Raw genomic sequence first — 15115 nt, forward strand, 5'->3', positions numbered from 1 at the left:
ATGCCGGGGAGATCAGTGTCCCCCTGAAGTTAATTTTGGCTGATGGGAGACAGGAGGATTGAATTGAGCCTCTTATGAGGCTGAGAGGGAAAGGGAACTATTCTTCTGAGCAAATCCTGCTCCTGGTTTCATTCTGTGCTTAATTCTCCCCTGGAGATAGGTGGGCTTGCTATTGACTGGATCCATGACAAATTATACTGGACAGACTCTGGGACATCTCGAATTGAAGTAGCAAACTTGGATGGGACTCACAGGAAAGTGCTATTGTGGCAGAACCTAGAGAAGCCCCGAGCAATTGCCCTGCATCCTATGGAGGGGTGAGTAAAAGCATAGGACCCCAGTGAGCCCTCAGTGCAGGTGCTTCCAGGTAAACATTGAAAACCCATCTCTGGTCACAAAGGCTGCCTCTGGGCTCAAGCCTTCATTTGGTACTGCCTGTTTGGAGAACCTGAAAATTCTGGAGCCTTCAGAGCATTAATCTTATTCTGGGCTCTTCAGTTTTCACCAGCCTGAAAGCGTTGGGTGTTACCTTGTTGGCCGACACTTCTCCCATGGCTGTGACCCAGTCTCATGCTCGAGGTCACAGGACTGATATTGTTTTGCCCTGATAGGGAGTGGTGCTGGGTGCAGTATGTGGGACATGAGTCTTGTAGCCTGTCTCTCCCTGCCTCTTCCAGCACTATCTACTGGACTGACTGGGGCAACACTCCCCGCATTGAGTATTCCAACATGGATGGCTCTAATCGGCGCATCATCGCAGATACGCACCTCTTCTGGCCCAATGGACTGACCATTGACTATGCAGGACATCGAATGTACTGGGTGGATGCCAAGCATCATGTCATTGAGAGGGCTGACCTTGATGGGAGGAACAGAAAGGCTGTTATTAGCCAAGGTAAGTAACAGGGCTTTGTACAGGGAGTGCTCTCTGTAGTGAAGAAGACAGAGAGTAGCACAGTGCTACTCAATTTGAGCCACTGGTTTTTGCTTCTGTACTTGTCTCCTTTCACTGTGGGGTGAATTCCGTCCCCACTGGAGGATGTGATTTGCTACCTAGTCTTTGGGCAGGAGAGAGAAATTGTTTGCTGTATTAATGTAAGGTGGGTTTGAGCAGGTTGACTGTAGCAAGGCCCAAGGAGCAGAGGAGAGAGCATTCCCTCATCTCCCTGCTAGCCTGAGTCCTGTTGGACCTGATTGTATCTCTGTATTGGATGTCTGTTACAGGCCTCCCGCACCCATTTGCTATCACTGTGTTTGAGGACAGTTTGTACTGGACAGACTGGCACACCAAGAGCATCAACAGCGCCAACAAATTCACAGGCAAGAACCAGGAGATCATCCGCAACAAACTGCACTTCCCTATGGACATCCACACGCTGCATCCTCAGCGCCAGCCAGCAGGTAACTGCAGAGAAGGTAGAGACCCATTTGAGCTACTGGAAGACCTGCTGCCACCCACCACCCTGTAAAACAGGGAGATGTCAAGCCTGAACCCAGCATATTGACACAGCCACCACCTCTGTCTGGAGCTGGTGCAGAACTCGCTCCATCTGGCAGTTCAGTTGAGGTCCCTCAGCCCCGGTAACCTGGTGTTAGGTGTCACCACAGCTCCCTCTGCTGCCACATGGGAGTGGAGGCTTTTCAGTAACATACTTGTGGCCTGTTTATCCAAGAAGTGTTTTGGGACGGGGGAAAGAATGGCAAGTGGGCACTAGAAATGACTGACACCTCCCTTATTCCTGTTCAGTTGCCATAATCTAGAAGTGAATTGGATTAAATGCTTTATTTTAAAGTTGAGCCCTACAAATGGAGTTAGTGCTTTAGTTTATATGTTTCTTTAATCTCAGTTAACTTCTGGGTAGACAAATGACCTTATGGGTCTTGCCACCTCGGCTGGCATTTGTACTCTTTACTTTTGCTTTATGCGTGGTTGTTTTTGTCTTTGGCTACTTGAGCAGGGAGAAACCGTTGTGGGGCCAACAACGGGGGCTGTACTCACCTCTGCCTGCCGAGCAGCAAGGATTACACCTGCGCCTGCCCCACGGGCTTCCGCAAGACCAGCAGCCATGCCTGCGCCCAGAGTAAGTGAGGTGGGACCACAGCCTGCATGCTCGGATGTTCAGAGGGCGGCAGAGGGGTGGAGAGGGTTGTAAGCAGCATCAAGTTGTTTCCAAGGAGATGCAGCTGGATAGAGGGAGTTAGTAGTATTAAGGGTCCCACCAGAGGATGCTTCATCTTCTTGGTGCATTCCCCTGTTCTGCAAGCCCTCACTAGGCGTGATGGGTGGCAATACAGAGAAGCTTCATCTTTGCATCCTTATTTCAGGGCTGCTATTGGTGCCACGCTGCCTGTCACAGCTGATTGCTTCCCTAAAACGCCCACAGGAGCTGTGTCAGTGATGAACAAAAAATTCAGTCCTCTTAATTGCCACAGTTTCTCGCAGTTTGCAACCATGTGGAAGAATTAGGCCAACTGTCTCCTGGATTCTCATGAGCTATTCTCAAATAGCTATTTGATTTGGAGGGAGGTCTATGCCATTCCTTGGTTGACTTTGCTCCCCCAGCATAGGCTACCCCAGGAAACAGCTCCCTACTACTCTATCCCTACCGCTGCCCACCCATCCCTCCCAGAGATGTTTTGCTACCAGTAAAATCCTGGGCTGTGACCTCCCAGTGAGAGATGATGGAAGTGGTTAAGGTTGGCTATAGCAGGGAATTGTCTGTGTCTATCACTGTGTTGTTGAACTTAGAGAAATTAAAAGAAGACCTTTCGACCTTTGATCAGGTCTTGACAAGTTCCTGCTTTTTGCCCGAAGGATGGACATCCGTCGGATCAGCTTTGACACAGATGACCTGTCAGATGATGTCATTCCCCTTGCTGATGTTCGCAGCGCTGTGGCTCTAGACTGGGACTCAAAGGATGACTATGTCTACTGGACAGATGTTAGCACCGACTCAATCAGCCGAGCAAAATGGGATGGATCGAGCCAGGAGGTACAGTGTTAGCTACATGTGGAGGTCATCTAGCCAGGAAACTCCTTGAGCATCAGATTTGAAGGCACTGGGGTATACTGGCCTTCTAAAGAGCTTCATTAGTTTGCCTAGTTCTGACTCAGAAGAGCCTTGAGGTCACTGAACACCTCATAAACCAAGTTTGGTGCATGTTCCTGGTATGGCAAACCTTGAATTGGGACACAAAGCATGTTGAATTGTGAGCTGTGCTCAATTCCTTTGTTATAGCCCTAAAATCTCAAAGGAAGAAGTATTAATCCTCTGTTATGTCCTACATTTGGAACAAGAACCACGCTCTTTGGGAATGCTTTTTTGTACGTGCCCTTAGGCTAATGTTGCCACAGGGGAAAAGAGTTGAAAATCTGGAGTTGCAGTTTGAACAGACTTGAAAAATAGATGTTTCTCCAAATGTAAGGCTAATTTGAGCTTCTGAGTCCTTAATACCCTCTCTTGTATGGCATTGCTCTGCTTGGGCTTTTGCCTTTTGAAAGTTAGCATTGTTAGTGAATTGGTAATGGATTTGGCAAGTGTTTACTCCCTAAGGTCTAATCTCACTAAGGACTTTTTCTTACGTGTTTTTATTTAGGTTGTAGTGGACACCAGCCTGGAAAGTCCAGCTGGACTAGCAATAGACTGGGTCACCAACAAGCTATACTGGACTGATGCAGGTACTGGGATCCTCTGCTTTACTTAGGCTTCTGTCTTCCTTATTAGCGATGAAAACTGAAAATCAGCTGGGTAGTTCTGTCTCATTCAAAATTTGTCTGTTTCTGTCTAGCAAAAAGTGGAGTTTCATCTTGTGTGCTTCTAACAAAGTGGGAGTTGAGGTGGAATCCTTAGTTTAATTTTCTTTGCAGTATCACCAGTACTAATTCTGTAGAAGGGTTTATAGTAGAAGTCAAGCAACAAGTCTGTTGTCTTGCTGCAGAGCTTGTGATTCTGTGCATTTACCTATCTTCCAACAGTGTACCTCAGGGTGCAGCAGGTAGTATTTGGTGATGTTCCCTGCTGGAGAGTCATCGTTCAGATAGATGTAAGGGAGGCAATTCTTTTCTAGCTGTTCTCTCATGCCCATGTAGATACCTTTCGGGCTTAGGAAAGAGCTGGTTTGTATTCATACAGGTCTCTGCATCAGTGACAGCCACAGAGGTGACTTGAGAGATCTAATGGCAGGTGACACTGAGCCACGTTTCTTACCTATCTTCCAGCTATGTACAGATGGATGGAGAAGAATAATGCATTGTTATATGGATGTTTTTTGCCTTAGATCTCTGGAATCACAAGAACTTTGATCTCTTAGTCTCTCTCTGGACTTTTGTAGGAACAGATCGGATAGAAGTCTCCAACACAGATGGGACCATGAGAACTGTTCTGATATGGGAGAACCTAGACAGACCAAGAGATATCGTGGTGGATCCTGTTGGAGGGTGAGAGATTGTTTCTTCTGGAATGATATGGCAATTCTTGCATGTCTAAAGAGGTTCAGGTTCTTTGGTTTTATGCAGTTGTCCTTCTGTGGTGCCGTTGTTCCACATCCTGCCAAAGACTGAAATAGGAGACCTGATTTTGGATGCTAGTGGAACAAGATAAGCAGGGATAATTGCCTGTTGTGCTGTAGAGCTTGCAGGAGCTGGCTGGAGTTTTCGTTTGTTTATTCTGAGGACGTAATAACTAAAGATGTGGTACAAAACCTGTTGACAATAAGGCCGTATAGATCTTTTCTATTTCTGTATTCACATCTATGCTGGATTTGTATTCAAGCTCTCTGCTTGTCAGCCAGAATTCAGTCAGAAGGATCTCCTCAGGTAAATTACTGCTGATCTCAAGCACAGTAGTGACCTCTTGGCTTCAAAGCACTGTTTCAGAGTACTGAGGGATCAACTGTGCCATGGACAGCAAACCTGACTAGAGTAACAGAAACAAATGGTTTCAAGAACAGATTTTGCTTCTGAAACATAAGACCTTGTGGAGCTGGGGATAGTGTGAATAGGAAAAAGCTTTCCAGCCATTGCTTTAGAAATGTTGAAGGTCTTGAATAAAGGCGTACTTTTCTTTCCTTGGGTGGATTACTGGCAGACCAATGCAGCAAGAGTATAAAGGGCCAATAGTGGAGACTGGTAAATTGGTTAATTTTTAGACCTTGAACTATTATCTTGAACTTTTTCCTCCATGTTGTAATTAGGCCAGCCCATGGGCAGTAGAAGGTATATATATTTGAGTATGATTCTTGGGTACAAGAACCCAAGGCTGAATATGAGTACAATGTTAATCTAAGGCTGCTTCCTGCTAGGGCCTGAAGGCACCAGGCTCTGTTGCTTCTTTAACACTGCCTGGCTGTAGTGACACTGAAGGAGTGCAGGCATTCACTTCTGTCTGGCCTTATGTGCAGGTTCATGTACTGGACTGACTGGGGAGCCAGCCCCAAGATTGAGCGTGCTGGTATGGATGCCTCAAACCGCCTGGTGATCATTTCCTCCAACCTGACATGGCCTAACGGCCTGGCCATTGACTATGAGTCGAAGCGCTTGTACTGGGCAGACGCAGGCATGAAGACCATCGAGTATGCCAGTCTGGATGGAAGCAACAGGAAGGTAAGGAAGCCATTTCTGAGGAGGGTGTCTGGGAGCCTGAGGTGTAAGTCCTAGAGCACAGAGTGCTGATGGCCCCTGCCTCTTTTTCCAGTTGAAAGTGAATCTCCAAATCAAGACACACTGAGCTGCTTTCACTGGGAGAGAAGAGCTCCCAGTGCAAAGTGTGTTTGAGGGGAACGTCCTTTTGAGGGCTAACATTGCCCCATCACTCTTATTTTGCTGTGACTGTGCATTATGATGTTGAGAGGGGGCAAGGGAAGCCTCTTTCCCCTTAGCGACTTCTTAGTAATGTTTCTCTGGGGGGCTGGGGGTAATCTGACCAGGTGCTGATTGGGAGCAATCTGCCTCACCCCTTTGGACTTACTCTTTATGGCGAGAGAATCTACTGGACAGACTGGCAGGCCAAAAGCATCCAGAGCGCAGATAGAAGGACTGGGCAGGCTCGGGAAACGCTGCAGGACAATCTGGAGAATCTTATGGATATTCATGTTTTCCACCGGCACAGGCCACCAGGTACAGAGCTCGCCCCAAGCCACACTGAGCTGAGAGCTTGCTCAGGCTCTGGTACATGGCACAGCTCTCCTGCAAGAAGCCCTCAATGCCTTAAGTCTCTGGGTGGAATATGAGAGCATGAGAATAACTCTTGGCTTGCTATTTAAGGGCATTCTAGAATGCATTTCTGTAACTGTTACACCCCTTTTTTGTGCTTGTGCTATTGGCTTATGGATTTCTCATCCTCTTTCCTATAGTACATACAGCGTGTGAAGTTGGCAATGGAGGCTGCAGTCACCTGTGCCTCTTGGCACCTCTTCCGAAAGGTTACAGCTGTACCTGCCCTACTGGGATCAACCTGCAATCTGATGGCAAGACCTGCTCCCCTGGTTAGTCCTCTCTGTAGGATCCTCACTGCAGTTTTGTATCACAGCTATCTTTTGCTCCTGTCTTGTTAGAGAACAAAATTCACTTTTGTGTGCTTATTTGCTTTACCCCTCAAAAACCCATTTGATGCCTGTACCTTCAATGTGAGTGGGAATTACTATGAAGAAACTTACTGAGGACTGGATTGATGCAGAACAAATTTGTCTTGAAATTATGTTGGGCGACTGAACCAGATGTCACATTTTTCCGCATACTTTTGCCTCAATCTTGAGGTGGATTCTATTTCAACTACAAGGTGCTACATTCTTTAATAGATCTGTACACATTCCTGCCATGGATCCTCTTTTTTAGGAAGGCACTTGGCTTCAGGCCATGGTATATCTACTTTTTCTGCTTAGCAGGAAGAAAGTGACTCCCGATTCCCATTTCCCACACATATTAGCAGAAGTAACTCTTCTGTGAGTTCATTTTCAACTTGGATGTAAAGAAGCCTTCAGTAATGCTCAGTAAAGCTTTTGTACCTAGAATCCCCATAAGTTCAGATATGCCTGAGACTTCCCTTTTTCCACTGAAGCGGATGTCACCTCCAGTATGTTCAATAAATGATGCCTGCAGTTGACTGAACTTGTTCCTCACTGATATCTGTCCATTTTCAACTCTCTGCAGGAATGACCAGCTTTCTGATCTTTGCCAGAAGGACTGACATCCGCATGGTGTCTCTGGATATTCCCTACTTTGCAGATGTTGTTGTCTCAGTCAATGTCACCATGAAGAACACCATTGCAATTGGAGTGGATCCTCGTGAAGGTCTGAACTTCTTAATGTATCTGACTGTTTGAAAGGCAACAAGTGACTTCGTATCTAAACATCTGAATAAAGACCCAGGTGCAGATCTTACTGTAGGTTGTAAATTTGTGTAGGTTTTTTTCTAGTATGTGCTACAGATATTCCTTTCCAGTCAGGAAAGGAATGTCCTGATAGGAAAATACTAGCTATCACTCTAGCTTAATAGTCTTGTGCTGCTGTTACTCCTGTGCAGTCAGATCTGTTTTGAATGGTGTAGCTGGTAGTCAGAGACCTGGATCTGTTTTTTAAGGAGTTTACTGTTTGGTTGTTGGGGTTTGGTTTTCTTGTGGACTTCTTAGAAGATTCTTTCTTCTTCCACCCAGGAAAGGTTTACTGGTCAGACAGCACACTGCGGAAGATCAGCCGGGCTGCCCTTGATGGCTCACAGTTTGAGGACATCATTACTACAGGTAAGAGAGTTTGGACCGGGAGCTTCTTGCCTCCATGCAGCAGGAAAAGAGTGGTTCTCTGGTACCCTGGCGGAATAATTTTTAAGTTTTGGGTGAAAGAGCAAGCAAAGCTAAAGCAACTGCCTGATGAGGTGCCCAAGGGGAATACCAACACTTCCTAACTAAGCTGGGAGGATACCAATACAGCTTTCTGTTTTCTCAGGTCTGTTGACTACAGATGGGCTGGCTGTGGATGCCGTTGGCAGGAAGATATATTGGACAGATACAGGAACAAACCGGATTGAAGTGGGCAACCTCGATGGCTCCATGAGGAAAGTCTTGGTCTGGCAGAACCTGGACAGCCCTCGGGCAATAGCTTTGTACCATGAGATGGGGTCAGTGTTGTCAAGAGGCTATCTAGGGGTTAGAACAGGACTTCTGACCTCTGTTTCCATCATAATTTCTGGCTTTTCCCCAGGTATATGTACTGGACAGACTGGGGTGAGAATGCCAAGCTGGAACGCTCTGGAATGGATGGCTCTGGACGTGTGGTGTTGATCAGCAACAACCTGGGCTGGCCTAACGGACTGGCAGTGGATAAGGCTGGATCCCAGCTGCTCTGGGCTGATGCACACACTGAGGTCTGATTCTTTTCTTAAGCAGGGTTTGTTGTTGGGTCTTTGGTAGCCTGGAGGCTGTTTTAAAGCTCTTGAGCAAGCTGTCAAAAGAGCAAGGGGAACATAAGCTTTTCTTAGAGTATGGGGAGGGTGGACTTGAGTTTCCCACTCAGTATGGTAATGGCTAGCAAGAGGATCAGTGTTTTGATTATGGGGCTGATGTTTTACTTCTTTTTGTAGCGGATTGAGGCTGCAGATCTCAATGGTGCAAACCGGCACACCCTGCTGTCCCCAGTGCAACATCCCTATGGCCTCACCTTGCTGGACTCTTACATCTACTGGACTGATTGGCAAACTCGCAGCATTCACAGGGCTGACAAAGACACTGGCGCCAATGTCATCTTGGTGAGGGCAAACCTGCCTGGCCTCATGGACATTCAAGCTGTCGATAGGGCACGGCCCTTGGGTGAGTTGTTTGGCTGCTCCCAAACCAGTGGGTGTCTGTGGTAACTAGGGCAGCCCTTCAGAGCTGTCACTGAAGAAAGTTGTTTGGTGTGAAGCATGAGTGATAGAGTAACTTCTCAAAAATCAGGTTTTCTTCTCTTCTTTCCTCTTGTATAACTATTTTTGCACTTCTCCCTGTTTATCCAGCCCCATAGGTCTGACTGCATGCCTTTTTGACCCCCTTCATCCCATTTCCTTCACTGGGTTGCGCTGACAACCTCATTTTCACACACAGCAGAGCCTCTTTCTTAGGAGGACTGAATGAGTCATGCGCTGTTAGGCTTCATCAGCATATACTGGCATTGGACAGCTTCCCTTTTTTAACTCCAAAAGGCACAAATTCCTCTTAAGCTGGTTGCTGAAACCTGGTTTCAAGTTCTAGTCCCTTTTTCCCATCCATTGCAGGCTTCATCCTCCTGTCTGCCACTTCCCTCTACAAAATCTTTGATTCTTTAGTTGTTCTTAATATATTATGCTCTCCAATTATTCTGTGCCAGAGTCAGATTCCTTATGTTACTCTTTGGGGATCCTGTACGACCCCATCTTGCCTCCTTGCTCATCAGTGGGAGTTGCTTTGTGCTGTGGCTTCATTTTGCTGGAATTTCCCCAATGCATACTTCTACAAAAAACTCTGTGCTGCTTCTCCTGTGGCTGGTTACAGTAGAACATCACCCTTGACAGTATAACTTTACAATATAACTTAAAGCTAACCAAAACTCAAGCCATCATGTCCCTGTTGTCTTCTTCCCACTCCCTGCACCTGTCTTCTGGGCTTATCCTCTCCTAGTTAATAGATGCTGGGGGGGGTTTCAATTAAAAAGAAGAAGATATGACCCTAATATGTCAGGCACTTTGAACAGGCTTCTCTGATGCCTTTGTTTACTTACCACTGTGTGAGCTAAGTTGAAACAGAAGCTTCTTTGTCAGCCTGGCCTCTGGTGCGTTGTCACGCTGCTTCCCCACAGGGTTGGATCTTTGTCAGCATTACCATTTGTAGCAATAATAAAGCTAAACTGCAGTTGGGTGAATTTATCAGCATTTGGTTGTTCCTTTTTCCATGGGAATACTCTGATTAGCAAGGAATGCAGGTCAAGATTTTGCTCCTAATGCTCCCCTTTCTGTGCATTCCTGTTCACCTTGCCCAACCATGCCCATACGAATCTTGGAGGGGAAGGAGGCAGTCTCTGTATGAAGGGCTGTAGCAAGGCTGGGTTAGTAAGGATGAACTCAGCTACTAGCAAGTTGTGCATGTATGTAGCCTTTAAAATAAACCTTTGCTCTGTGGGATCCTTAAACTGTGCTTTCCCTATTTTTCTAAAGGCTTCAATAAATGCGGAGTTCGTAACGGTGGCTGCTCCCACCTTTGCTTGCCTCACCCCACTGGCTTCTCCTGTGCTTGCCCCACTGGCATCCAGCTCAAGAGAGATGAGCAGACGTGTGACTCTTCTCCAGAGACCTACTTACTTTTCTCCAGCCGTGCTTCCATCCGTCGCATCTCTCTGGATACCAGTGACCACACAGATGTGCACATCCCTGTCCCTGAGCTGAACAACGTCATTTCTCTGGACTATGATAGTGTGGATGGCAAGATTTACTACACAGATGTATTTCTTGATGTCATCAGGTGGGTGCCAGTCATCTGCTTGGCCAGTGCCCAGGTTACCCAGCTGCTTGTGCTGGTTGTGCCACAGTGAGCTGTGGAATGTGCCAGTAAGTTGGGGATACTGAGATGCTGGCAGTACACCATTGCTTACACCTCGTCTTTGGTACACAGCATCATGTGTATCGCTGAACTAAATGCTGAAGGTGTGTTGAACATGCTGGAGACTATGGGAGAAAAAGGTGTTTGGGAGGTACCAGTATGAAGTGACCCTGTGGTTGATGGGGATCACACACGGAGGTGTGGGAGATACTCATTCCTCACTGCCATTTGTTACTGATTTCCATCCAGGCGGTCTGATCTGAATGGCAGCAACATGGAAACTGTTATTGGCCAGGGTCTGAAGACTACAGATGGCCTGGCAGTGGACTGGGTTGCCAGGAACCTCTACTGGACAGACACAGGACGCAATACCATAGAGGTAGCTAGACTGGATGGAAGCTCCAGGAAAGTGCTGATTAATAATAGCCTGGATGAGCCCCGAGCCATTGCTGTCTTTCCCAAGAAAGGGTAAGTATGGGGTATTGGTGGGGCAGGGAGAAGGGCTGTGCAGAGGCAGATTGAAGAGGGGGTTGTGGGAGGAAGGAGAGATGTGCCATGTGGATCTACAGGTACCAGCAAGGGGCTGGCTCTGAGTGACAGACGTAATCAAGATGTAATCAAACAGTGAGTTTGAAGGTTGGGCAGGTAGCTGGAAAAAAAAAGCTTCAGGCCACATGACCTTTCTTGAACCGAAGAATCAGTTAATGGCAGTTTAATTCATAGCTAAAATTTCCCTTAGGCTAAATAAAATGGTCTTTTCTTCTTATACTTGTATTTTATCTCTTCAGGTATCTCTTCTGGACAGATTGGGGTCACATTGCTAAAATTGAACGGGCAAACTTGGATGGCTCTGAACGTAAAATCCTGATTAACACTGACCTAGGGTGGCCCAATGGATTGACTTTGGATTATGACACCAGGAGGTGAAAGACTGTCTTCTATTTGCATAGAGTTAAGGGATGTAATGAAGTTTTTTAGCTTGGTTTATAAGAGTAGCATTGTGGGTTTGGGTTTGTTTTTCTGTCTGATCCATCTTGACTAAAAAGTTAAAAGGGATTGTATAGATGGAAGCTCACCTCTTTCCCTGTTCCTCCAGGATTTACTGGGTGGATGCACATCTTGATCGCATAGAGAGTTGTGATCTCAATGGGAAGCTACGGCAAGTGTTGGTCAGCCAGGTGTCACATCCTTTTGCTCTGACACAGGTAAGAAGATTTTCCTGTTCTCCCTGGTGTGTTAATGAGTTTGGACAGTGGAGCTTGGGGACAGGGAAGTGATACAGTCTGGGGAAACCAAGATAGCTTAGGGGACAGTACTTAACTCTTCTGTGGAGCTAACAAAGGTTTGTCTGAACTCCTGTGGGGCGTAACAGTCATTTTCTTTATGATAAGAGGGGAAGGGATCGAAAAGGCCTTTGTTTGGGGCCTTCTACCACTGGGATGGTTTTTTATGGGTATCCTGTGTCTTCGTGGCTAAACATGCTAATGGCTGTGGTTTTTCTTTGCTGTCTCCCTGAGCAGCAGGATAGGTGGATATACTGGACTGACTGGCAAACCAAATCTATCCAGAGAGTGGACAAATACTCTGGGCGGAACAAAGAGACAGTCCTGGCCAATGTTGAGGGACTGATGGATATCATTGTGGTTTCCCCTCAGAGACAGACAGGTAAATAGGAGGACCTTGATTCAGGCAAATGCTAATTGCAGACAAAAAGATCTCTGGAACAATGTGCTACTATAGATGTCAAGACAGTTTCCTTTCTTATACTCAAACTGTTAATGCATCTTCCCGGTGCACATTCCTTGTCTGCCTGTGACATTTCAGTCAAGTACATTTTAATGGTGTTCTGTTAAAGTTTTGATTAGCAAATGTCACTTTCTGTGTTGTTCATCTGACATTGTGTTAAAACAGAAGAATGTGAGCTTTTGGGGTTTTAATCTGTGCAGCTGTGCTGACTGGTTCCTGTCTAATGATTTCCAGTGCCTTCCTTTCAAGACTGCCTTAATCCTACCTATGTCTGACTATTGACATCACTTTCTTAGCAGTCAGATGAAGAGCATGTGCTGAGCAGGAAAAAGGGTTGTTACTCTGAGCTCCTACCCGGTCAATGCAACATACTTAGCAAATTGCTTGTTCCTTCCAGGTTCTAATGCTTGTGGAGTGAACAACGGAGGCTGCACCCACCTCTGCTTCGCCAGGGCTTCTGACTTTGTCTGCGCGTGTCCGGATGAGCCAGATGGGAGGCCCTGTTCTACTAGTGAGTTCACTGAGTGTCATGGGGATAGTAGCTTCCATAAGTGAGCCACTGCCACTGCTTATGCTTATGCAGTGGCAACCAGAGCATCTGAAGTGTATAAAACCTTATATACTGGAAGTAAGATGGTTGTGAATAATAGGGCCGCCTTCTGTCTTTCCTGCTGACAGACTGGGTTTGAGATGGGAAAGCTGCTTCTATAGGCCATTTCAGAAACAATCTATAGCTTACCAGACTTGTTCATGGGTCTCACAAAGTTGAGGTTCTGGTTATTTTTCTCTGTTCTAGTTCCTGGTGTGGTGCCCTTTGGTGCTGAGCCCACCAGTGTGAGGGAGAGAAGCCAGACACCACCTGGCAGAGTAGGTACCTCAACAACCAAACCTCTCACGCCTGCAGTGGAAGGAAAGTAAGTGCTCTTGTTCCCTTGGAATTGGCGTGTGAAAGTCACAGCTTGTACAGGGTGCAACATGTAAGCCCCCTCTGGTTGTCATCATCCATATAATACCTGTCCCCAGCCAAAAGAGGCTATTCCAGCTCCAGACTTCACATACCTAATAGGTAAACCATTTTGATAAAGAATGCAGAACACTGTTGAGCTGGCAAGGAAGAAGTGCAGAGATCTTTCTGTCTGTTCTATTGAAATGTGTGTCTAGGCTGACTGTGCTGAAGTGTTAAAATCCTCTTGAGACCATGTAATTCATTCGATATATTTTTTTTTTAACTCCTAATTTTGACAACTTATTTCTGAGACGAGGAGGAAGGAGTCTGTTAATTTAATCAACTGGGAGAACTCAAACCTGACTCAGATGTCTGAGGAAGTGGTTCTGCCCTGATCACAAAGGAATAGCTTGTTTGGGGCAGAACAGAACCTTTGCAGCTCTAACATTTAAGTTACAATGCAGGTAGTTAAGAGACTTCTGTAAATTCCCTGTAGCCTGCTATCCCTACTGCCCAGCAAAACAAAGGAAGTTCTGGCTGGGTTATTTACAAGGCAAAACTTCTACTTTGTTGAGTATGATGCATTGGACAGAAAGATCTTTGTGCTGACTTCAGGATGTTCTGATTTTTGCTGTAGCACTGATGCTGAAATGTGTGCTCTGGTAGATGTGTGTATAGACATATGTACCTGAGAGGCAAACCTAGAATGACCTGGATATAAAGATATTGCAGACCTATAATTGATAGGTCCATCCCTGGCAGTGTTCAAGGCCAGGTTGGACAGGGTCTTGGGTGATATGGTCTAGTGTGAGGCATCCCTGCCCATGGCAGGGGGGGTTGGAACTAGATGCTCTTAAGGTACTTTCCAACCCAAACCATTCTATGATTCTATGATACATACATCCACACCACCACCTATATATTTATATGGTCCTTTCTCCTCTGGATATGGAAGAATACTGAAGAGGAGAAAGGAAGGCTTCTGTTGAACTGGAAATGGAAGGGATATCAGTACTAGCCAGTCCCATTCTGTCTTTTGATACTTCAATACTGTTGATACTACTTTCAGTAACTAACTGTCCTTCTGTCATTCAGCTGCTCTGACAAAGATGCTCGGCGAGGCTTGTGTACCCATGCCAATGAGGCAGTGTTGGCAACCATGGGTGAGTTCCTTCTCTTTAACTCTTCTCCACCAGGGTTTTCCTCCAGATGTGCCCAGGGCCTTCCAGTCCGTGGTGTTTGAAACTCAAATTTCAGAATTCAGACTTGAATTATTCAGATGCCTTCTGAGCAGAGCAAAGTGTGCCTAAGGATGAACATTGGTCATACACTTTCATTAGCCTCTATGGGGAGTTTTCCAAAGGGCACTTTGGTCTGAAGAATAGTTTTCTTTCATCTCATACCTCGTCCACTGGGCTCTTCCCATTAATTATACTCTTCCTTACCATTCCCTTTGTGTTTGGTTGAGGATGGTTGACTAGAGTAATTGTTTCCCACTGCAGGAGTAATCTGTCAGCAAGGGGGTCTAACTCATCATTATCCAACCCCCTTTACAAACATCTTGATGTTCCTTGGTTTGCTGGGGCTTGGGTGGGACATTTTCCTTTACATACTTGTGTATGGTATAAACCCCCTGTATTCGGTGTTAACACCAAGGTCAGTATTGTCCAGTGGAAGTTGAGGAGAGTGCATAAATTACCTTTGCTGTTCACTTTTCAGGAGAAGGACTGCATGTCAGCTACATTATTGGAGGCCTTCTTAGCATCTTGTTTATTTTGCTGCTTATTGCTGCTTTAATTATATATAGGTAAGTGGTCTTTTTCCTCCTCTCTTGGCCAACAGTAAAATCTAGGGTTGTAGGTGAAGAAAGCTCCTGAAAGCACT

General features: G+C 46.1%; 1 protein-coding gene across 4 annotated transcripts in view; it reads left to right on the plus strand.

Moving 5' to 3' along the window:
• Positions 1–15115, plus strand: part of LRP4 (LDL receptor related protein 4) — an 82165-nt gene that overhangs the window by 61302 nt on the left and 5748 nt on the right. For 3 of the 4 annotated variants that reach the window (XM_030481281.1, XM_030481280.1, XM_030481283.1), the window contains 24 exons: positions 161–317; positions 678–895; positions 1225–1401; positions 1956–2081; positions 2785–2993; positions 3598–3679; positions 4333–4438; positions 5401–5602; positions 5926–6115; positions 6352–6483; positions 7148–7288; positions 7651–7737; positions 7940–8111; positions 8195–8357; positions 8574–8799; positions 10158–10461; positions 10789–11007; positions 11328–11462; positions 11636–11744; positions 12060–12204; positions 12683–12796; positions 13082–13199; positions 14327–14394; positions 14951–15038. In XM_030481281.1, the coding sequence (XP_030337141.1) occupies positions 161–317; positions 678–895; positions 1225–1401; positions 1956–2081; positions 2785–2993; positions 3598–3679; positions 4333–4438; positions 5401–5602; positions 5926–6115; positions 6352–6483; positions 7148–7288; positions 7651–7737; positions 7940–8111; positions 8195–8357; positions 8574–8799; positions 10158–10461; positions 10789–11007; positions 11328–11462; positions 11636–11744; positions 12060–12204; positions 12683–12796; positions 13082–13199; positions 14327–14394; positions 14951–15038 (3688 nt within the window). The remainder of the gene's footprint in view (positions 1–160; positions 318–677; positions 896–1224; positions 1402–1955; positions 2082–2784; positions 2994–3597; positions 3680–4332; positions 4439–5400; positions 5603–5925; positions 6116–6351; positions 6484–7147; positions 7289–7650; positions 7738–7939; positions 8112–8194; positions 8358–8573; positions 8800–10157; positions 10462–10788; positions 11008–11327; positions 11463–11635; positions 11745–12059; positions 12205–12682; positions 12797–13081; positions 13200–14326; positions 14395–14950; positions 15039–15115) is intronic. The other variant, XM_030481282.1, reaches the window with a different exon arrangement.

This window comes from Strigops habroptila, chromosome 4 (assembly GCF_004027225.2).
Source record: "Strigops habroptila isolate Jane chromosome 4, bStrHab1.2.pri, whole genome shotgun sequence".
NCBI lineage: Eukaryota > Metazoa > Chordata > Aves > Psittaciformes > Psittacidae > Strigops > Strigops habroptila.